The following is a 24,821-nucleotide window of genomic DNA, read 5'->3' on the forward strand; positions in this document are numbered from 1 at the left end:
TAATTGTTTAATGTCTAAAAGCTTAGCTTATGAGGGCTCTAGCAGGATCTTTATAAATACCTACATAATGAAGAAGCTCTAAAATGCAATCTAGATTATTGGGCTGAAATATACATAACACAGTTTGCTCATTTTGTTCTGCTCTCCTTTAAGATTTCTATCCTTTGTGCTTATTGTTGTTAGCTCCTTTGCATGTGTTGTTAAATGCTGTCCATGATATTGACAGGTTGTGTGTTTTTTTTTCCTTTGCATGCATCTGTTCAACGATCAAATTTAGAATCTTATAAATAGAACTAAGCTCATCTCTGTTAAAAGCAAGAGGATATTTTAGGTGTTTTCCAACACGTAAATTCAACAGACTGGAGTTCCCATCGAATATATTAAAAAGTAAGTAACCTTAGCCCCAACATTTTTGAAAATAACTTTTATCTTTTCTGAACTGTACCACACAGATTGCAGCATACCTAGTTAAGTAATTATTTAATTCCTCATAGTGATAGCAAAGGACATTAGAGACTTTCTGTAATTGAACTATTAGGCTGGAAGTACCAACTACAATTTTTAAATATAATCCATGTAAAATCTTTATTAAACAAATGTATAATTGGCCTGAAATTACAAATAAAATGACAGTCAATAATTTAGTACAATTAATTTGCAGTAATTCGTGTTTACAATATAGAAGTTGTTTTCTTTCCTAAATTTAGAAATCCTGAATGATTGCTCAGCAGTAAAGAAAATAATATTATATAAGTCTAATTTCTACTTTGAATGTTCCAGATAAATGAAGAAATTAGGACACCACAGATTTAACGTGACTATGGAATACAGTTTAGAAACTTTAATATGCAGTATTCAAGGTCCCTGATGAAATACTAATCTGTGTAACTTTTACCTTACAAACAGATTTGCAAAGATCTTTTCTGTAAGCACTATGTACCTGATAAATGTAGATATGCACTAAAAGTGAAAAGAGTGTTTTGGCCAGTGGCACATGGGATGTTGGAAAAGAAGACAAAAGTAATGAAAAGAGGAAATATTAGGGGACAGTAATATCGTACGTGAAAATCTAAGTGAATCATACATGGTTATGGTTATGAGTCAGGTAATTTAGCTTCGTATGTTTTCAGAGTTTATCCACTTAAATGTTAGCTAACTGGTGAAACACATACCTCATCTGTGCATTATAGATGTATACATCTAGGCAAAGGTCCCACTCAGAACTTTGCTTAAAACACCAAAGTCTGAAGGAGAGAGAGCTCAAAGGGATCTTAGCCACTTGATGTGAGGGACTAAAGATGAGCACAAAGTAAAATAAAATAAAAAGTAAAGTAAAAGTAAAGACCATCATAAAGATAACAATGAGGTGAAACAGAGTCAGTTCTTAATCTTATGGATACTCTTATTCAGGGCATGGAATTAATTATCTTAGTATACCTTGTAATTTTGATGATGTTCTGTGGATTTATAGTTAGCTGTGTTAATAACATAAGAAACAGCTAAACCTAATCTAAGAATTACTAAAACATCTGTGCAATTTAAAACACTGTATGACTATAAAAGCAAAGGTACCTGATGTTTTCGAGAGCCAATGTGCCTCTTATTTCTTATGCTGCTTACTTATGACCTAGACAACCAGTCCTGCCTATACACAGGATATGCAATGTAGTCCCATTGTGTGCAAAATTAAAATAGTTCAAAACCAGGAAGGACCCTCATGTACAAGAGTGAGTCCTCAAAGATATCCTAGGTTACCTCATAGAAGAGAAAATAGCCTAATTCTTCCTGTCTTAGTATAATCAGCCTGTGAATACAGAGCTGAGTATGGGTCAGCAGGAATGAAAGATGTGTTTACCACATTTTCTTTAATATACAATCCTCCTATGCTATACTCTTCAAAGTCATGTAGCTAACCAGTAAGAATGTTTCCCTGGTATTCTTAATATTCCAGCTACAGTTTCCTTTAAAGTAAATCACAATTGCTGTGACTATATATATATATATATATATATATATATATATATATATATATATATATACACTATTATTTTTTTCCCCAGTATTTTCAGATGGTCATGTGTAAAAATGCAAAACACAAAAAGATAAAAATAGTAATTGGTTTTAAAAACTAAAATAGTTCTTAAATCCCCTGATTTGTAAGCATTCAGACTTGACCACAGTTTTCTTTTAAAATAAGAAAATGAAGGGTTTAAAATAATAGTTTACTCAATATGTATTCTTTCAAAATTACTTAAGTAATTTTTGATAACACTAACAAAGCAGGATGTCAAGTGGTAGTTATTGGAGTAAATTTCTTTCTCCATTCTTATTCTATGTAAATTTTTTTATACAGTAATGTGGTAACAGAAGTTTAATTTCTCTTGTTATACAAGAAAAAAATAGTCCATTTTTGTCAGTTAAAATTTATCATGAGTTTCTACAAAAAAAACTCTCTTGAGTTTGTGGCTTAGTTATAGTAGTAAACTTTTAAGTTTACTATTTCCTTTTCAGGTTAGGAAAGGTCAAAACATAGATATTTCCTTGCTCAAAATACTATTTTATCAATATTCACCATCTTTTTTCTCACCAGAATGTCAAATTTTGAGCAGTTTCACTGTGACTTTTACCAGTCCAATTACACCATAGATGACCAAGAAGAAGGTTACAGCAGTTATGGGTCTAGCGAAAATCTTAGTGCAAGAAGAAAGTAAGTATGCTTATACATATATATGTGTGTGTATATATATTTAAAAATTCAGATGAAATTAATGACAAAAGCATGCAATTGCAACAGAAGGATTGTGTAATCAACACAGCTGAAGTTTTAAGGGAGAAATAGAAATACAGTAGACAGATGGAAAGAATCCTATTATTTCATTTTTCCATATATTTTTTTTGAAATCTTTTGGTGACTTCTGTCCCTGGGAGAGTGACACTGAAGAAAAGAAGTTCTGAGTTTCCCTTTAAGGAGACTTCTACTTGCAGGAGTCTGGACATTGCTACAGTCTTCCTGTTCAGCAACTGATGGATCTGGCTGGTCCCAGGGCTTGCAGAGAGTTGAAATGGCACAGACCAGGTCAAATCAACAGCGTTCCTCCCCGTTGTCTTGTTAGGTATCCTGACAAAAAAAAACCACAACTGCTTAAAGCTAAACAGCCAAGGCTCTTTAGTCACTTTTGCCTGTGCTGGTAGTGCTCTACAGAACCTGCATCTCACTTCTGGAAAATCTAAGGAAACAAAGAATAGTTTTGGCTAAAGCACTGAGATGGAAGTTAAAGGATGAGAGATTGGCTCTAGCTGTCCCTGTGCCTTCTGGTCATACAGAAATAAAATCATATATAATAATAATTAGGGAATCACAGAAAATAGAGCGGGAAGGAGTTTCAGATCATCTAGACTTTCACCATGTCATAATTACTTAAAATTAAACCTTTCCTACCCCCTAAAGTTTTGGTATCTGTGCTACTATATAGTTGAAAATGTAAGTCATGGCACATGGCTGAGCAATTCTAAGGTGCCATGAAGTTGCTCATTGCCATTACTTGTTTTACTGCAATTTGTTTCTTGTCTCAGGTGCCAGATAGGAGACCAACCTCCAGCTAATGCTTTTGTCCCCTCGGAAATGCTTCTGCCCTCTCAGAGTTACACGGGTCAGATTTTACAGCCAACATACAGTCCCAACACACTCTCTCACCTTAGCTACACTGATGGTTTTGATGAGGAACCTCCTTTGCTAGAAGGTAAAAATAAAACTAAGGACGATGCATGTACATGTGCTTTTGTTTGCTAAGCTGCATCACTCACTAGAGCATCTACAGCAGAACTACCCTGCCTGGCTCTTAAGCTTGTTTCTGTGTATGCAGCCTGTATGAAATTCAGTCATCAGTCCCTAGTCCCCAAGCCTACATTTTCTTTTCTGAGATCTGCAGGGATTCATTTGTTCTTATGACATACAGAGTGTACGCTTTACTACCACTAGATGACAGCATAACAATAAGTTTTGCATTCACATTTCCAAATATTTTCTCCAATCTGTGTTTACATGCATATTGGAACATCTATAATTAATAAACATCGATAACAATTTCTTTTGCATATCTAGTAATAAATTTAATAGTTCAAAGATGCTAAATAGCTTGCTTCAGTGGGAAAGAAATTGAAAAAGCTGCATTCAGTTTCAATTAGTTGAACGTTTAACTACATGAACAATATCATTCTTTATGATGATTGAACCATCCTAGTGTTAGTGGTTGATTTGTAGATGATCATTTACCTTACAAAATACTGGTACTGCATTAAATTTAAAAAAAAAAAAAAAAAAAAAAAAAAAAAAAAAGAGAGAGAGAAAAATTGGTGATTACTTCAGCATAATATTAAAAGATCATATGCAGCCTGCTTTTGTATTCTAGAAGACAAATGAATATTTTGCTTCTTCAAAAATACTACTAAACACTTAAAATAGCAAGATATTTGATTTGAAACAGGTAGCTGCTACACCTCCAGTTCTTGATTCTTCGAGTGCTTAACTCCAGAGGCAGCTCACCCTGTGAAAAGGATGCTGAAATACAACTGCTTCTGATCCACAGTGCTGCAGAGATGTTCATGACTGTGTGCCAAATAAATCTGACCAAAGACAAACATTTTAATACAGAACAACTTTATTTATATAACGTTTTGGCTCAGCTTGAAATGATGAATTGGTGGAATAAGGTAAAGATTTAACTTTCCAAACAATTCTAACACATTGCCAGTTTCAGTAATTCTGGCACCCAGTTCTGAACCTAGCTTTTCCTTGTTGGAGCATCTTAAGGAAATGATTGTTCTTGCAAGCTGAAGTGTTTCCACAGAAGTTTTAAGAGAAATCTTTGCCCCAGTAAAGTTAGTGGCAGAATTCCCATTGGCTTTAATGGGGAAGAATTTTGTTCTCTTTTCAGGGGTTCTCAGTAATTACTTTTTAAATGCAAAAAGCTTATAAAGCAGTCTATGAAGAATTATTAACTTGCCTTGAAGGGAAGAATGTCATTTTTAAGTGCCTCTGGCACTTCAGGCTTAAGATACATCTCTTGTCAGATTTACCAGAATTAAAGCATATATCTGTGTCTTCAGTGTTTCAGGGTATCTTGAATTCTGCAGTTACTGTTAATTAGCATATTTTTCAACATCTGACTTAGTGTAGCTTATATATATATATAAGTTTAAAAATACATATATAGGAAAACAAATATTAACTCCAAAATGCTAAAGGCATTTTTTGGTTCACTGGATGTAATAAATATTGCCAATTTGAAATCAGAGCTGACTCTCAAATATACTGGATGAGTAGGTACAACATCTTCATACTACAGTATATGTCATCCTATAATATTATCTTCATTAAAGCGATTAATTTGTTTTGTTCTTTTGGGGATTTGTGATATGCAATGAGTTTTTGTAAAAGTGTTGTTTTCTTGTAAGCAATTAAATGTCGTGGAATTTCTCATTGCAGAACTTGGGATCAATTTTGAGCATATATGGCAAAAAACCTTAACAGTTCTAAATCCGATGAAACCTGCAGATGGCAGCATTATGAATGAGACGGACCTCACAGGACCTCTGGTTTTCTGTTTGGCCCTTGGAGCAACGTTGCTGCTGGTAGGATGTGCTAGAAACTTACGGGATTCCTCTTCTAACAAGATAACACCTTGGTGGTAATATATGTGAAATAACAGAAGATGTAGTACTGGCATAAAATGAGTCATTTGCTGCCATTTGTCCTGAGATTTTATATAAAAGGTCTCCTTGCTTTAAAGTACATAATGCTTAATTGTAATGTGGATGTAATACAAGTGAAGTGATGTATTACATCACTTACATCACTTACAGTGGAAATATTTTTTTATTTTTTTTTTGAGGGGGAACGAGGGGGAAGTGTGTTTGATATGAACAAAGGACAGATTTGCACTGTGTATATATTGGAGAGGCTCTGAGCACTTGACACATGGCAGTGTGACCTAGATAGGACCATACAGGGAGTTTTCAAAGGAGGGAATAAAAAGGTGTGGCACACCAGACCAGTTTTTCTAATGCTCTTGCTACTGTTTATAAATTACCTTCCCTCATGGTTATTCTGGGGAGTTTAGAAATCAATATCAAAAATATTTTTATGTAACTAAAATCATTCCAAAAAGAAAATAGAAACTTCTTTTATTTCCCCCTCAAATTTGCAATACCTTTCTATAAATTTTGCTATCACTTTCTTAATTTATATTCATTTTTTATATCATCTGCAAAACCAAATATGATAGCCTGGATTTAGCCTCTTTTGTCTTTATGAATAGAGCTTTCATACAGGAGGAATGTTGAAACAGAGACTGTACACTACTCCAAATTCATCTATTTATCACTGACAACAGGGGCTTTACAGTGCTGCCGAAGTACAGCTCTGATTGTTGGCAACAATTTGTCTGACAGGAATAAGATGGGACTGTTCTGGGAAGGGTTTTGCTGCTCTAACAACTGAGGTGAGAGAAATGGGACTCTAATTCTCCATTTCCTGTATGATAAATAGTGCTGAATCAGGAGACTCCTGCAAGTTCTTACTCAATTTGTAATGTCAGTCCAGTACCTTGAATGTGAGAACTGCAATATAAAAGGCAAGTGTTAGTATTTATGCCCCTATAAAAATAAAAATCTTTTAAAAGGGTAAAAGCATCAGGAGGAAATGGAATAAAGGGAAAAGAAGGTAGGAAGCCAGAGAAGACAGGCATAAGGGGAAAAGCTTTGAATTGATTATAGCCAGGAGGATAGAAGGAAAGCAAAAAGGAAAAAAAAAAAAAAAAAGACAGTTGCTGTTGATTTTTCTTCATGGACAGTGAAAAATTGTAATGAATATTTAACTACTATAATCAAAATAAAGCATTTTAATTACCATATTTATTCTAAGATATTAAACATTTTAAGTGTCATTAGAAAAACAACTATTTTCAGTACTCCAGCTTTTGGTCAGAAGAGCTCCTCTGACACAGCCTAGTGTTTTTGTGCCACAACTTCACAGAAAAATGTATATGAGATTTCCACCACCATCTTATAAATTCAGGCTGCTCATTTTTATTTTGGATACATTTGAATACTAAAGTGGCTCTTCAGCCATGTCAACATGATGTCCTTCTGTACTTGAAGAATTCTTTTTTCATAACAGCAGGAATATAATCTGGTTGAGAGCTCATTTTCAAAAATAATTTATAATTTTTTTATTTTTTTTTTAATTTTTGAAAAATATGCAAAGATATTTTTCAAACAGTAGCACTACTTCTGAAACACAGAGAAAAGGAGAAAGGCTTTGGGTCTTCTGTATGCTGGCAGCAAGCAGGGCAGCCCCATTGCAGGGAGAAAAACTACAGCAGTGCGAAAGTTAGCATGCTTTGCATTTTACATAGTCATTTGTCATCGGTCTTCTCCATACCCTGAAAGTAAGAGTAGCAGTACCCACTCCAGGCAGATGCAAACAAGGTCTGACTTTCTTCTAACCTTGTTCCTTGTGCAGGACAAATTTAGTGCTTTCAATTCATCAAAGCCTGCCAGGCTAATCAAGCCTGATTCGGGTTTTGCTTACAATGCTGTGAACTGGGAGTATTCCCATGTGCGTGAGTCAGTGTAGAATTTACATAAGTTAGGAACAGCGAGAATCGGAACCAACACATTCAGCTGCTTTTTTCACTCTCTTGGTTCCCTGCACCACAAATCAAGCATTGCACCAAGTGGTGATTTCAGTTGGCTGCTCCTGCTAGTGCCATCCCTCTCTCGGTAATTTGGTAGTCTTAGATTAAGCTGCTAAATAGTGCTGTGTGGAATAATTAAAAACACTGAAACAAACAGCTTAAAATATTAGCTTACAGTAGTTGTATCTCTTTGAGGCAGAGTTTTTCTTAGTAGGTTGATAGTAAACGCTGCCCCAAACAGCTGCAGATGTTATGCTTACTACAAAACTTTAATGACTGAAATTGTGGCAGAAGATAGTCTGAGCTAGTATTGCTCTTCCACACCTTCTCTAGTTGTCATTAATTTGGTGAACAATTCTTTCCTAACTGTTTTAGACCAGTAGTATGGAAATGCCAGCAAAGGACTCTGTACCTAAATAAGATTTCTTATGCTGCTAGTTCAGGGATGGATTATTCTATCCATGCTTTATGGTGGCATGCACTGTCAGGAGGAAGGCCAGCACTCGGAACAATGTGAGGATATGGGCAACCTGGCTGTACATAACCTCAGCCCAAGGACTGGAACCAGAGGAGAGTTCAGCAATGAGCCAGTCTGAGTCGAAATACAGGGTAAGAGTGCTGATGGAGTGGCAGACCTTACTAGGTCTGCAACTTTAGGACTTCCAATATTGTGTCACCACTACATTAGGCTCTCTCCTCTGCATTGCTTTATATCTGCCCAGCTCAAATATTGTTGGCAGACGGTGATTGATTCCCACCAAAAGAAGGATATAGGAAGGTGGGGCAGAGAAGGAAGGTCCTCAAAAATGGTTGATTTCCCCCAGGATTATTTAAAACACGTGGATGAGTAGATCCTCTCAATCCTCCTTAACCATCATGGAGAAGATACTTGGAAATATTCCAAACCAGTAAAAATCTTCAATAATATTTCCACCTTATCTGTCACAAGAGAATCCAACCCTAAACTAAAAAAATAATTTAAAGCTGGGAACCTGTCTTAGTTTTGATTCTCATGCATTTTATCCTATGCAATACATGTGCAATATATAGGTGTATACACAAACACACCTGTGGTTTAAGTGTGTATATATGTATTGTTATGTGTTAAAGAGATGATGTACCACTGCCACCACCTTTTTTTTTTTTTTTTCTTTTTTATGTTGAGGAGTTTATTTCAAAGTACAGAGTTGAGAGTTGAGCCCCAGGTTTGATCTATCTTCTTCATAAATGCTTGTTATCTTCAGGATACAAAGTTCTAAGACAAAATGAACAAAACCGTATTTCTCCCAGATCACTGGTTATTTCTGATGTACAGATGTTAAAATCACAGTATTGCATACCTGGCATTCAGTGGTTCATTTGTTAGAACCTTGAAGAGAGGGGAAAAGATTTAACAATCTATTGGGAGTGAGCAATGCTCTCATGTCTGGAGGTGATCCTCTGAAACTATGGCAGCAGATGAAGAAATTGGTGGTGTTGTGGCCACTGTAGTACTAGTTTTGTGTATAAATTATAGAACATCAGGCTCCAGGCTGTCAGACTGGTACCTTTCACAGGCACTAAACTCACACAAAGGAATAAAACCTGGAAGAAAAACAAACAACCAAACAACAACAAAACACCTGGGGAATTTTTCTTTCACTGGAGCACAAAAGAACACAAGCTGACAGTTACTACTACAGTAGTAAAAAAAAAAAAAAAAAAAACAAAAAAAAAAAAAAAAAAAAAAAAAGGTTTTTTTTTTTATTGTTTGTTTGTTTGAAAACCTGCTTAAAGCTGTAATAAAATGAAAAGCATACAAAGTAAGTGGGGTTATCATTTTACTTAGGATGCTTTTCCACAACCCTCTGTATTGAAATTGTAAAGATTTTAATTTCTAATCTTTGAAATTGTAAAGAATACATTTTCTTCCTAATGGAAAAATGTGTTTTCCATGTCCATAATTTCTTCTCAGTTTGTTCCAAGTTAGACCTTTCCAAGGCTCTCTAACCAACTCATGTTGTTCCTCAGAGTCCAAAGACAGTAAGACTGAGAAACAGCCTTATAACTTTACATTAGTGACAAGCACATTCTCACAATTTCATCTTGGAATGTTTTGATGCAAAAATCACCCAAAAGGAGCAGTCATGATTTACATTTGAACCAATGTAGGCAAAGTGGGAAGAAAGGGATTGTCAAAAAGAAAAAGGAACAAACTTAGTGCTTGCCTTCTGACAGCCCACCATCTTTCAATCTCTTTTTTACTTCCAACACTTACTTGCTTATATTTTTTCCAGGCAGGAAAAGTTCACTTTGGCTATGTGTATGGTGTGAGTGCCATTGGGTGCCTTGCTATACATGCACTACTGAACCTGATGAGCATCTCTGGAGTCTCACATGGCTGCGTTGCAAGTGTTTTGGGATATTGCCTGCTACCCATGGTGATTCTGTCCACTTCTGCAGTTGTCTTCTCACTACAGTAAGTATCAGTGCATGGCAGCAGGATTCATATGAAGCACAGAATGTTAGAAGGCTAGTGTCATGCAAAACATTTTGGAAATAGTTGTCTAGTGAATTTGGGCTTCCAAGTTTTACTGAAGAAAAACACCGTTCTCTCTCTGTGTGTGTATAGATGAAAATGGGCAAAATGGAAGAGGGTGGGGTGTCTGTGTTTGATAGAGGTTATATAAAATAATTTTAATAAAAGTCCTTAAATCCATTGTTTTCCACTTGGACCGAGAGTGGCTTTGATTTTTGCAGCAGCCTCAAATGTGCTTTTTATTTTGAAGAGCCAACAGTGACTAAACTCAGCATCAATTTTAAAAGCAATTCACAGACTTTGGTTTTATATAGCTGGTTCTCCTGATCCTTTTTGTTGCTGTTGTTGTTGTTGTTCATAGTATCAGGCTCCCATCCTTGTATTTCCTTTCCTTCTGTAGACTGACTTCTGTGTTACAGAATGAAATAATCAGGCAACCCTTAATGATCTAGAGCATTAGGAGAAACGCTTAAGATATAATAGTCATAATAGTAATGGTATAATTGCTTTGAAAAAAACAAATGCATTGTTGTATGTATCTGTGTGTGTGTGTGTGTAGGAGTTCTCAGTAATATACATATGAATTAGGAAATTTGCATGCAAGCCTTTCCTTTCTTCTCATTCTGTAAACCTCTTGAGATACAGATTGTTGACCTCCCTGTTCACATACAGCAAAGTACAAGGAAGCTCCAGGTCTTGCCTGAAGGCTTTGAGCAGTGCTTTTTTTTTTTTTTTTTGTAGTTAACACATAGCTAATAATGGTACACCTCTTCAGTCTTTCTGAACACGTTTTAAACCTTCCAATCTGCAAATTATGGGACTTACCAGTTGATGAGCAAGAAAGTGACCCTATTTTGACCCTGTTTTACATGGTAAAGCAGCAATTTTATGTATGTGTTTATTTTTTAAAGAAATGATATAGTGGTATCAAGATTTTAGCACAATCCTTGTTGCATGTTTCTGCAGTGCTATGATGGGTTAGCCTGACCATATTCCGTGTATTCAAGTGTTTCTGAGCTGTCCTTGACAAGATGGACAGCAGTGACACCAAAGAAACCACTCATTCTCTGTTCTCCTACGCTTCCCATATTTGCTTGATTAACCTGTTTAATAATCCACCTGAATAAAAGGTGTTGATATGTAATCATAGGACAGATGGGGCTAACTTGAAACCAGCTGTTAGAACTGCACAGGGTACTGTTGTCTATACAAGGAATTCCCAAGCATGACTATTTGCTTGTAAAATGCTGTGAATTTAGAGAAAACACATCTTTTGAAAATCCGTAAATAATGTACTGAGGTAGGCTTTACAAAATTAATCCATTATTTCTGAAATCAATTGATAATGTTTAGTGGTTGTCTACAGCATTCTCCAGTCCTTTCTCATTCAGTATATTAAACTGCTTGAACATAGCAAGTACTGAGGTTATCTATTCCAAAAAGGATATTAAAATCAAGTGGCAACTTTTAAATCCAATATGTCCCATTATTTTTAATTTTAAAAGTTATTTAAAATAGCAAAGGAGATACAGCAATGATCTTTTTTTCAAATGCAAAGACAGATATTAATGCAACAATTGTGGTATTTATGATTAGATATTTCAGTGTTAAATAGGAATGAAGCAAAAAAATGAAACGTTGAAATATGTTGGTTGTTGAATGGCACCAAATTGGAACCACTTCTGTTATTCAGACTTGTGTGGAAACAGACTGCCTCAGAGCTTTACTTGTGCCTATATACATGTATGCTCATATCATATCAACCCAAGCTGATTAGGCAACCTTTCTGGGAGAAATATCAGAACAAGTTTTTCTCCTGGGAGAAAAAAAAAAAAAAAAAAGAGTAAGTCTTCACTATCAAATCCATGAACAGACTAGCCATGGCATCTCCTTGACTGAACAGTGAAGGAAGTGAGTATAAAACAGGCAAAAGGAATTCTTAGACCCAGCTGATGTAAAGGACCCGTGTGGTGACCATATCTGAAAGTTGCGAGAGAGAAAAGTGAAGAGGCACCACTTATGTCTGCCCACCCCAACTCATCCTTCATGTCAGTACACCCTCAGTCCTCTTGGTCTCTGTGAGCACAACACCTCCTTCTCGTTCCTCTCCTGTGCATGAGGATTTGAGCCTCATGGACACACCAGACACATGCTCTTTGCTAAAGCTAGACCATTCCCATTGGCAGTTAAATCACTGTTAGATCAAGGACTGAATATATAAGTGCACAGATGTATCTCTTGGCTGCAAAATGATTTTATGTCACCTTTCCATCCTGCTCACTTTCAGTCCTGGAACAAACCATGAGAGGCCTCGTGGTCGAAGAGCCACAGCTCTAAATTATACTACCAAGTGATAGCCCCATAAACAGACGTTATATTAGCTGAAAAATATCATTGGACAGCGTGTTCCTGTTACATCCTAACCCTCTGACACCATGGGTGCCTGCTCACAGAGCCATCCATACCAGCTCTGAATTTCTGGCTAGATGTTTAAGTGAGCACTGTAGAATCTCTACTTGGAGCGGAGGCTTGGTTCGCAGGGCCCAGTCTAATTTCTCTGAATACCACTGTACAGGTTTAAAAGAACACTTCAGCTAAACCACACAGTCTTTAATGTTTTATTTCTAATGGGTTGGAGTTGCAAGGAGGTGCTGAGTCATCTTAAAATCAGTTCTCTCCTTTCTCCCACAAAGTCACAAGAGCTGAGAACACCAAGTATTGGCCTGGCGACTGTATTGCCAAGAAATGAAGTATAATTTTATGTGATGCAACTGCATTAAGTAAACTGAGGCCCTTAAATAAGGAGAGCTTTACTCATCATGGTTTAGATGCAATAACAAGATTAGTGGAGATTATCTTTGATAAATGAGCCTAAGGAGGTATATGTAGTCTGTTTCTCACTTCTGCTTCTGTTTTGCTGATGGTTTGAAAGAATAGAGCATCAGGAAATCATTTAGCAAGTGGCAAAGGTTCATTCATTCTGAAGGTCTTTGAGATTGACACAGTGAACGTGTGTAATGCAGCAGATCTCATTATGCACCTCAGCAGCATGTTACATGCATGAGCTCATGCATTTTACAGAAGCAGACTGCAAATACAGAGTGCAAATAAAGCATATGTGAAACATTATTTATTGGCATGGTCTTGCTCCTGGTTTAATAGTGAACTCTTTATAATCTGCCGGAATTTTTCAGTGGGCTTTTGACCACAGTCCCATAATCATCAGTTCTCCTGGCCACCCTGCACCTGAGAAACAGCAAAATTTAACTTCAGAATAGCTCAGCTGTCACCAAAGGGCCGTGTAGAAAGCCACAGTGTGGAGAAGGATTTCTTCATGAGCAAAAGACCAGCTGGACTCTCTCCTGGGAGCCAGTTGACACCTGCTGTATGGTCAGCCAGGGTGTAAGTCTCTAAGAGCCACGCTGCTGTGCCTCAGAGTCTGAGACACGCTTCAAACCTTTGACACATATTACAAAAATATATTGCCTCCAGGTCACCAGGCTGCCAATAGAAGACTAGGTTTGTAGTGTCATTACAAATCCTAACAAATTCTGCTTGATGATTTTTGGCTGCAATAAGATTTTCGCTAACTTAAAAAAGATCTTCAGCTGCTGCATCTGTTGGAGCCCCAGAAGACTTACCTGGAAATACACTTCTCCTTCCATCAGTATGACTGATGAAGCTGCTATTCTTATCCACACTGAAGAAATTACCTGTTAATATTTTTATTTATTTATTTATTTTCTGATTGGACTTCTGTTATGTCAGTCAGTCCTTGGTTCTGCCACTGCCTTCAGCCTTACCAGTAATGAGTTGCCAGACGTGAGCTTGAGTTTCTAAGTTTGGTAAGATTTGATACTACATGTGCTAACAATTGTACTCTTTTTTATTATTATTTTTTTTTATTTTCTAGGGGGATCCTGGGAACTTTGTTAGCCCTGTTTATTATTGGATGGTGCAGTTTGTCAGCGTCCAAAATTTTTACCTCTGCCTTGGCCATGGAAGGACAGCAGCTTCTTATTGCATACCCATGTGCTTTACTGTATGGACTTTTTGCACTTCTGGCAGTTTTCTGAAGTGTATTTTCTGATAGCCTTATTACAGTTTGTTTATGGTTGTTGGAGGGCTAAGAAGTTATTTATTTATTTTTAGATTGCCTAGAATTGCATTAAGTTCTATTAACAAAATTAGATTATGCAACTTACCTTTTATTTGCCTAATGGCTTGTAATAAAATAATAAAAAAATAAGTAACAGGTATATGACTACATTGCTGATGTTTTGAAAATCCTATAGCATAGAGAAAAATGTTTGTATTGAGAAGGTACTAAGAGCAAACAAATAAATAAATGTTAATTTTTAAAAATATATTGTCTTCTAAATGTTTAATATATCTAATACATTAAGCAGAGAGTAACTGGAAGCAATAACGCAAATATTTAATGGACCTAGTAAATCAAGTGAAAATACATATTTGTTTCACAAAAAAAAAAAAAAGAAAAAAGAAAAAAACCCTGCTTATATGATTATTAATAATGTTACTGAATTTATATGATTTTATTATTTTTATTTTTAACAGAAGAGTGAGTGGCTCTGCTTTGTGATGTTGAAGGATTGTTCAAGCAACAGGAAGAACAGGTTGCTACAACAGAGGAAGGAAACTAGGAATGTCATCTTGTTTTATTTTTAAGAGGTGTTGCTGTCCAAAACATTATTGTACTGTTTTTAATGTACAGTAATGTTACATTTTAGAATTGCCACTAAACCACCGCCTGCTGTCACTGCAGAAAAGCACCACACAAAGCAAATGCAGCTCCTAAAAATGTCTCCTGAAAGGCAGAACTGTATTTAAGCAAGCAAAATACAAACCTCCACAATGTTATCTGCCCTCCTGCCTCCTCTCCCCGCCCCCCCCCCCCCCCCCATCTATTTGCTGCTTTCAGTATTACAGGAACCCAACATTTTTATAATAGCAATCAAGCACAGAATACACAAGATGATGTTTCAAAATATAATAGTAGAAGTATCAAGCCATCCAGAGGAAACAGAGATGTGAGTGCAGTCATAACAAGTGAAAAATCCAGCAGGCGGTGGTAGAGAAAATGAATGTAGCTGTAGAAAAGGCTAGGGAAAAGAAATAAATGAAATAAAGGGAAATATGAAGGAAATAAATGGCAGCAGACTATTTCATCAGTGTTTTAGTGTGTCTTCTTTCTTGATTAATATTTTTATGATTTTAATTATTCTCCCATTTAGTCATTATTTTGAGCTGTTTAGTGAAATGCCTGCAAAATATTTCTCTGTCTAGACAGAGGACCAGTGATTCAGTAAAAGAGTCCTGGTACAGCAAAAGCACTTATGCAGAAGCTTAACATGAAGAAGCTGCTCAATAATATGTGGAAAGAACTCTCTTCCTAATCTTTTTCATCCTTTTCAGGTCAGAGGTAAGTTAGATAATCAGTTTGTCCTCACACTAGTGATTCTGTTTCTGAATTGAAAGTGCCTTTGGTAAAAAATATTTCCCATTGCTCCCATATTTGTTTTTTTTGTTGTTGTTGTTGTTGTTTTTTTTGTTTTGTTTTGTTTTGTTTTTTTAAGAGCGCTTGTGGAAACCTTTTTGGAATTCATTGTACTAAACTCCAGTGGAATTAATTCATACAAGTGGTCTTAAGAAGTAAACAAAAGATCATGTGTACTTAACCAATCCTTAAAAATCACAACTCATTTATATAAAAGGATTTGTTGAATTTACCTATGTCTTTGTTGCAAGGCTAGGAACACAGGTGCGGAGAAGTAATGCTGGACATATAACCTTGGCAAACTGTGGATATACCCTAGCAAACTCTGGATATAACTACACAGGATCTAGCTGTGTATAAGTGGGAACATCACAAATTTAGAAGATCAGCATATGTGAACACAACAGATTTGGCCCTGCTGCATTAGGGAGTAAATTTGCCACTAATGAGGTGCAGAAAAACACATCAAGTGACTCAAGGGTATGGTTATAAAATCAGACAGTTTGATTTACTATGCACTAATGGCATTCTTACTTCTGAATAGGAAAAGATTGATATGGCTTCACTTCTGGAGTTCATAAAAGATTGTTGAGAAACATTCAGATCCACTTTTGTTCCACGCTTCATATTACCATCCATACAGACTAAAACAAGTATAAAATGCCTCTGTTCTACAGCACTTTATATTCATTTTCATCCCAATCTACATAATATGAATGGCAGGAGAACCAGTGAATCAAGCCATCATTTTGTGTTTTGATGTCATAGATGGGTCAAATTACTTACAAAGAAAATGAGCACCTTGAAAATTTCCCACTATATTTACAAAGCAAATGCTAGTCTAGCTATAGTGTTGTTTGTTATTTATTCTCTCAGGATTTATAACATTTTTCTTTCCGTCACCAAGATACATTTGCCTCATTTCACATACTAGCTTCTTAATTTTAATTATTTCCCTGGCTTTACTCATTAGCCATGCTAATTTCCTTTTACCTTTTCCCAACATATTTCCACCAAGTGATATGTACTGGTGCTACCTCCCAGCTTGGTGTCCTTCAGGGGTCTCTATGCCACCCATGAGGCACCTGTGAGGATATAACTCTCTTAGCCATCCTCCTTTGACTTATTTTAAACAAGAATCCTCTTTTTAACATAGTTCACCTTTCTGAAGTTGAACACAGCCATGGTGCTGCTTTTGGCCCCAGTATTCTTGTGGTTCCTCAATCTAAAAATATTATGGTCACTATTACAAGCTGTTACTTTTTCTAAAATAAATGTTATTTTGATCTAAAATAAAACCAGTTCAAAACACATATATTCAGTAACACAATCTCTTTGAGCAGGCCTTCCCACTGCCACCTAGCTTTTCTGTACCTTGTCTAGGCCATCATATTTCACTCCCTCACATCATTCCATGAAAATTTAAATACAAGCCTGGCAAGCTATTGCTTTCAACTTGCCAAAGAGAGGATTATAAAATAGTAATGGGTCAAAGACTGATTTTTAATTCATGCTTTCCACCCTGAAAATTTACTAAAACAGAAGACTTAAACATAAGCTTCAAAGAAAAAGGAAAAGAAATACAGTTTTGGAGGGGGAAAGTTGCTGATCTGTCCATGTTTTTTTTTTTTTATTTTCCTCAGCATGCACATGAAAGTTCAATTCTGAATGTGAAATTTGCACACAAAAATGTGTTGTGACTTAGTTCCTTTATTTTTTTATTATTATTATTTTTTTTTTTTTCAAATGGTGGTACCAGCACTGGACCCAGGTGGTACAGAGGACAAAGAATTTGCCTGTCTTCTATCGCATTTGCTGTGTGCCAGATGTCTTCAAGGTCACCCTCAGAAACTAGCCTGCAGCATTTTGCTGTACTCTAAACATTTTGCTGTTGTATTGTGACAAAATGCAGGAGAGTATTAAAGTGAGCATATTGTGAGTGAGGGGAGACTGTATCATTGGCTCAGAGTATGCAGTGATGATAAAATGGGTATCTGAACAGCCACAGCTGACAAATCATCAGGTTGCATCCAGAGAACTGGTCTTCTTGGCAAGCCAAGGCACAGGTTAGTAGTAACAAGGTCCTATTATTTATCAAAAATCATCTTGTCAGATGTCATCTTTAAAAGGTTATAACGCAGGCCTAGAATAGTTTAACTGTTGGTGAACTGAATTGACGATTGAAAGCTGTTGACACAGTAAATTGGGCACATGCTGCACTTCTTGGTGAAATAGCTCCCTTAACAAAGGGACAAAGGGTAATGTTTTCTGTGATATTTTTTTTTTAATATATATATATATACAGGATTATACACAAAAGCAGTGAAACTGATTTCACAATTGCATTGAATATGTCATATGAGAACAAAACATGACAGCTGTGTCTTGTCCTAGACCTCTCATGCCACCTTGTTTATTTTAGTCCCTTGCTAAACAGCAGTCTTTATATGATGGCATTTTCTGTCCACTAAATGAGCTTAAGTGAATTTTGCAGTAATGTTGAATTACTGACCTTTATTCATATCCATAATGGCTATGAGTGAAGGCAAAATTCAATAAATTGTGTCTGCTTTGAATTTCCTTTTCCTCCCCTATTGTCAGGAGCATATTTAGTGGTCAAACTGATGTGGGCTTGTTCATGCCTGGTAGCCAAAAATACGGGTATATATGATAGGTTGCAAGGCAGTGAAGCTGCAACAAGTTCTGGACACTGCTTCTGAGATCATAACATTAGCAATCTAGTGGCCCAGCCTGGAAGATGATGTACATTCTTTCAAAGAAATCAGTGGTTGCAGCATCTGATAAGACTTATGGTGAGTCACTACACATAATGGCAAAGATCACAGGAACATGATGCATTTGGTGGTTATTGTATTTTCTGATAGATTATGAAAAAACACTGGATTGGCAAGGAATGGGCTACTGTTATATAAAGTCTACAAACATAAACTGGATAATTAATGTCAATCTGAATAGATCACTGTAATAGGAAACTGACTTTTACCTGTGTTGGCATTACTAATGGATATGTTCCTTTTCAAAATCTGTTCTCTGTCAAAATTTGCCCTTCACTGATTCCATGTTAATTTAGCTGCCTGCGTGTTTATTCTAAGCAAACTACAACAGTGCTGTTAGAAGTACTGATTTTCTAGCTGTAGGCCATGACTCATGTGGTTAAACAATCTCACCTGCTCAAGGTTCCCGATGGTGCATTTTTAAGAGAGGTCAGAGCATGCACAAGGGCTACATTTTAGTCATGTTTGCCAAGCGATTTTGAAAGAGTAACATCTGTAACAGTGACAATATGTTTGCTGTGATTACCAAGAACATTTATTAGACTTATGGTTTCAACGTTAACTTAAAAATGCCTGGTGACCTTGGTGCTGCACCACCGAACTAGATGAATGATGCAATTCACAGTGATCTACATACAGTTGCATAATAAAGACCTTGGACAACACATCCCCTCTGCTATGGCAGCACTGTAGTTATAATTGAAAAAAATATATATTTATTATCTTCTTTTAGCATGATATTAAGTGCAGTGTTAATGAGTGAGGAGGCCACAGAAATGCCAAACATGCACAACTGTAAACAGACCCCGTGCAAAGTCACCACTTTGCAGAGAACAAGGGGTAGATTTTCAGAGCCACAAAGGTCAGTCCTGCTGAAAGTCACTGAGAGCTGAGCTCGAGTGTGTACTTTGGTGATTTTCCTGACAGCCTCTCGACAAGCACTCCTGAGCAATCAAGGAACAAGGAGCCACCGGGTTGCCACAGTCAGTCTCCTGGGAGACTAATGACCCACGTGTAATTCTGGGTAGAGACAGCTGTAGCAATCAAGCATATGAAGCTATCCTCATGTGTGGCTGCAAAATGTGATCCCTGGCTAAAACAGTGCCTTTGTTTTATTCCAATTTATTTAATGCTCATCCCTGGACCTTGAGTGGTCCCAGCTTGTCTTACTTGAGTACCAGCTGCTTTTTGTCTCAGCTCTAAACGTATGATACTGATTCTGACAGGGCTCTGGCTTTGCTTTACAGCTTAGTAAATTGTTGTTTGCTCTCACTTTTGACCCTTAGCCTCTCTCCCTACTATATCTCTTATCCCAGATTTCTTCTTCTTTCTGAATTTAGCTTTCATGTCTTCTGGTTCCAAGTTTATTGTTTTAGCTATAATCTTAACCATTCAACAGTCTGGATCCATGCTGTATTTCATTGGTGCTCTACTTCACTTCTAGAAAATAAAGCACACAAAGGAAGAAGGAGTGCTAGTGAGTAATGTGAGAACATTTTTGTAAAAATAAAAAATCCCATTAGCCCTTGACCATCATTAGTCCTTTTGGTCTACTTTCAGTGAAATTAATTGTGCAGTTAGGATTATATGTCATCTCAAAAGTAGTTCTGATAGATAAACCTCTAGTGTGTTTTATGAATAAAAGTAGTATATTCAATAGAATACCTTCTTGAAGCCCCAAATACAATCAGGACCTTAGGAATGATACAATTGCATATCTAGATGAGAAGGCTCCAGAAAAGAACATCCTAACATATAAGAGGCATAAAGCGATGCATTAGATTTTATCTCCCCATTGTAGAACAATATGATAGTTGTGCATTACTGTTCAATCGCTCTTCTGAATTGCTAACTGAATGGAGGAAGTACACTGTTGATGCACTGCAGAATGTGAAATAGTTTAGGCAGTTATTCCTTGTGAAAAGTAGTAATGGCACTTGGCTCTTCAGAAGAAGTAGGCGTGATAATGTGATCCACTTTAAAGTGCACTTGTGCATTTTGCTTGGTGAGTCAATTTGCTGGAGGAAGATGATACTAAATGACACTAATAACCACAGAAAGGATGAGTGCAGCATAAATTTGCTTATATTTCAGACATTGTGCACATGGTGCATAGAGATCTGCAGAGTGTTGCAGAGTAGCAGCACTGCGATACATCTCACCTGCATAATGAGTGCTGCTGAATAACTGTTGGCACTGCGTAGGAAACCCTTTGACTGAGATATGAGCATACCTAATGCTTCCTGCCTTGTAAAAAGGACCACTTCTCAAAAGAGGAATTCACCCTGGAGACACATGAATTTCTGAGGGCAGACACTGAGGTGATAGGTTTAAAAGAGCGCTTTGCTTCACCATCACCACTGCCTATATACTTTATTGTCTCTTTCCAGCACACTGGTCTGATTATTGACCACATCCTGCTGCAGAGGTGGAGGCTCAAATCACTTGCTGAGATCAGTTGCTGAGAATACCTTGAGGTGCAGCAAGGATCTCCTCCGTGTAAGTGTCCATCAGAGCTACAAGCTGGGCATGGTGAATAAATTGGAGACATTTTTGCTAAGATAGAGCATACCCACATTGCTGTTGTCTCTCTCCCTGCTGCTCTTGGCCAGAAGATACATGTATGCACAGCAGTTCAGCTCCTGTGCTACATCTGTGGCTTACCAAAGAGCTAAATTCTTGACATGACCACAGTCCTTACAGGTCCTATGTCTGGGACCACCAGATGAAGTATTGCATGCATTACATGATCAAGCAGAAAGAAAAACATTTTCTTATTTCACTAATTAAAATTGAACTTTCTAACCATTATAGCAGCTGAATAATCATAGATTTGATCAATCCTCTACCACAAAGGACTGACAACATTTCTGACACCATGATACAACAGAGTGACTTTCAGCAGAAACTTTAATCTTTCTCTCAGTAGATCTTTCAAATGACTGTACTGAAGATATATACACCTATCTTAAATGGTAGGTGTCATATTCTGGGCAGTGGATGTTTGTTTCATGTACAAATATTTATGTACTGGCACAGATGCTAAAGGCACAGTAACAGTCTCCTGGTTTTCTGGTTTTGAGTCATTAAGTTACAACAGAGAAGATGATGCAACTGAAGCCACTAGAAGACACCTAGAGAATCTAGTTTCAGATTTGACATGTGTAATGCTGATTGCTAGGGAAGAGTCACTCTATGCATGCCCACTTTCTCCCATTCTTTGCTAAAAAATATAATTTTGGCCACTGTCAGAAATGGGATACTGAGCCAGATGAGGCTTTGAGACCATGATTCTTATGTTTATAATTATTATTCTCATCCTCACCGTTATTATGTAGTGCCTAATTGCTAATCAAGAATGATAGCTAGGCAAGGTACAAGCAGAGAACAGTGCCTCTTTCCCACAACAGCTTATACTAGCAAAATATATAACTGTGATAGCAGGGCACAGTTGATGTAACACTGCATTAAAACATGGCAAAGCTTTCTCTAAGTATAGCCTGACTGGTGCACCCCAGAAAGCATTTTGCTCTGTAATCACTGCAGTATGGTACTAATGAGCTTGTTAGGATTTGTCTGTTTTACTGCACAGTTTGCATACTTTGTGCTGTTGGAGTACTTCAGTGTTTTCTAGCTATACCAGTGGTATTTGTGTTCTGATTGCTTAACAAAACTGTGCTGCACATATAAAGAAAGTTGTAATGCAAACACAAAGCATGGCAGCAACAATAATATCCTGTGTGCCTACAAATCCCAAGGCACACAATGGCATGCATTCAGATGCGAACGATCTGGACAATGTGTAGCTATAGGCATCAGTTTGTACATAAATTCCGTTTATGTAAATTTCTTGTACAAGTTTTTACTTTTTTTTTTTTTTTTTTTAATATCCCAAGGAGTTTAGGGAGAAAGGTTTTGTCTGCAAGAGAAAAGGGATAGTGGTTAACACAGATTGTGACTGTGCTCAGAGGTTCAACTCACACTGGATTTTCTATGGGACACTGGACAGTGGTTTGGGCTTTGAATCCCAAAGGTGTTTAGTGATGCATCCTGTTCATTTACTTGAGAGACAGGCATCTGTCAGGATCTGGTCTTGTGATTCCTCAGTGAGGATAACGATAGTTTCACATTTCACAAATATACTGTGGGGAATGCTTAACTCCTTTAAGGTTACCAGGTACTCAGCTGATGGAGCCTAAAGTCAGCTCTCGTAAAATAGTAGTGAAGAGCCATTTCCCAAACTATCAAGTTATCTTTTCATTGGGACAGAAGTTCCCATGACAGATGGCCTCCAGCCTACCTAATGGTCTAGATACCTAGATACCTAATGGTCTGCATCTCAGCTGGGACAGCCCTTATCATGAATGGTGTATTGCCTGCCCAGCCTGCTGGAACCAGATGGCTAGCCTCAGGCCATCAGCATGCTGTCGTGTTTGTCATGTTCTCCTCCTCCTTCTGTGCCTTTTCCCTTGCTGCTGTGCAACACCTTGCTTCTTCCTAGTGGTCACATCTCCCTAGGATGAGGAAGAAAAAAAAAAAAGACCTCAGAGTCCCCCTCTCTCTACCTTTGGTGATCCTCCAGGGATCAACATGAAGAGTGGAAAATACAGATAGACAAAGATTAAAATGAATAGGAAGAAAAGTTGTGAGCAACTCACATTCCTTGTTTGAGTATCTTGATTCTAAACGAAGGGGTTACATAGATTATTGGCATGAGGAGTGTGTCCTATATGACAGCTGAGAACTCTCGAGTGGTTTATGTCAAATTAAATTCAGCATTCAAACCTGTGTATGCATTGGCCATTGCAAAGACTTAGCTGTCTGTCCCACAACAGCTAAGGGTTAGAAAATGGCTTCTACCAAAAATCAATTCTTAAATTCAGACTCCAAGTCAGAGTTATTGAATGACTCTTACCCAGACATTCAGCATCCCCAACTTGTGATGTGACCTGGTTTATTGTGTTCAATTTAGTCTGTCTTGCAGATGTCCTGACTTGGTTTGCAGTCACTGTGTGCAATGATGACTTCTAGCTGTGCACACAGATCACAACATCAGGTTGGCTGGCAGAGCTGGATCCAGCACACTGCTCCTTGTTAGATGGAACTTGGTAAATTGCTCAAGTGACCCCTACAAGACATTACTTCAGTAGTTCTGAGATAAATTGATGAAGAGCTTGATTTTATAAATAGCCTGTAGCGTTTTAAAAAATCAAACATCTGTAACTCTATTAGTCAGTCTGTTTCTGCAGGTAATAATCAGTTTGATGAGTTCCAGAAATATCTTTACAGCCAAATCCACTAATACTATTATTATGCAGTCCAGTGTGACAAGATAATGTGCATGGTCAGCAGTAACTCATTGCTACAGTTAATCCATCATACGCTGTTGATATTCTGTTTATTACCAACTATTTATAGTATCTTCTTTTTGTCCTTGACAGGGCATACTCTATTTTAGCAAATAGATGCACATGTGATTTTTTGATAGATCTGGTGGAAAGTTTTCTTATCACAGAATCACAGAATCACAGAATTTCTAGGTTGGAAGAGACCTCCAGATCATCGAAATATGAAACACTTTTCCTGACAAGTTTGCCTATTTGTTCAAAGCAGAGACACAAATCACCTTTTCATCTTAACAAACATCAACACAGCCTGAGTATTGGAAATTTGAGGGGGAATTAGGGTTTCATCAGTCATCAAAACTTTGGAAGAACTGGAAAATCCTACCCTGTTTTACTTCAGTAAAGTAGAATAGAATGGAATAGAACAGTTCAGTTAGAAGGGGCCTACGAAAATCATCCTGTCCAACTGTCTGACCAATTCAGGGCTAACTAAAAGTTAAAGCGTATTAAGGAAGGCATTGTCCAAATGCCTCTTGAATGCTGACAGGCATGGGGCATCAATGACCATGCTAGGAAGCCAGTTCCAGTATTTGATCACCCTCACAGTACATAAATGTTTCCTACTGTCCAGTCTGACCCTACTCTGGCCCATCTTTGTGCCGTTCCCATGCATCCTGTCATTGGTTATTAGGGAGCAGAGGCCAGCACCTCCCTCTCCCTGTCCCCTCCTCAGGATGTTGCAGAGAGCAGTGAGGCTGCCTCTCAGCCTTCTTTTCTCCAGACTGGACAACCCAAGTGTTCTCATGCCTCTCCTCATAAGACATGCCGTCTAGACCTTCTGCCAGCTTTGTTGCCTTCCTCTGAATGCATTCAAGTATCTTAATATCATTTTTTATATTGTGTAACCCAGAACAGCATGCAATATTCAGTGCTATATATAGTGGGAGA

General features: G+C 37.2%; 1 protein-coding gene across 1 annotated transcript; it reads left to right on the forward strand.

Annotated features, from left to right (window-relative positions):
• Nucleotides 1-258: 258 nt before the first annotated feature.
• Nucleotides 259-14,582, forward strand: YIPF7 (Yip1 domain family member 7). The gene is made up of 6 exons (XM_021269444.4): nt 259-387; nt 2,591-2,707; nt 3,574-3,740; nt 5,486-5,631; nt 9,974-10,155; nt 14,129-14,582. Exons 2-6 carry the CDS (start codon nt 2,592-2,594, stop codon nt 14,289-14,291), a joined length of 774 nt encoding a protein of 257 aa, XP_021125119.1. The 5' UTR covers nt 259-387; nt 2,591; the 3' UTR covers nt 14,292-14,582.
• Nucleotides 14,583-24,821: the final 10,239 nt, after the last annotated feature.

Source organism: Anas platyrhynchos, chromosome 4 (assembly GCF_047663525.1).
Source record: "Anas platyrhynchos isolate ZD024472 breed Pekin duck chromosome 4, IASCAAS_PekinDuck_T2T, whole genome shotgun sequence".
In the NCBI taxonomy this organism is placed as follows: Eukaryota; Metazoa; Chordata; class Aves; order Anseriformes; family Anatidae; genus Anas; species Anas platyrhynchos.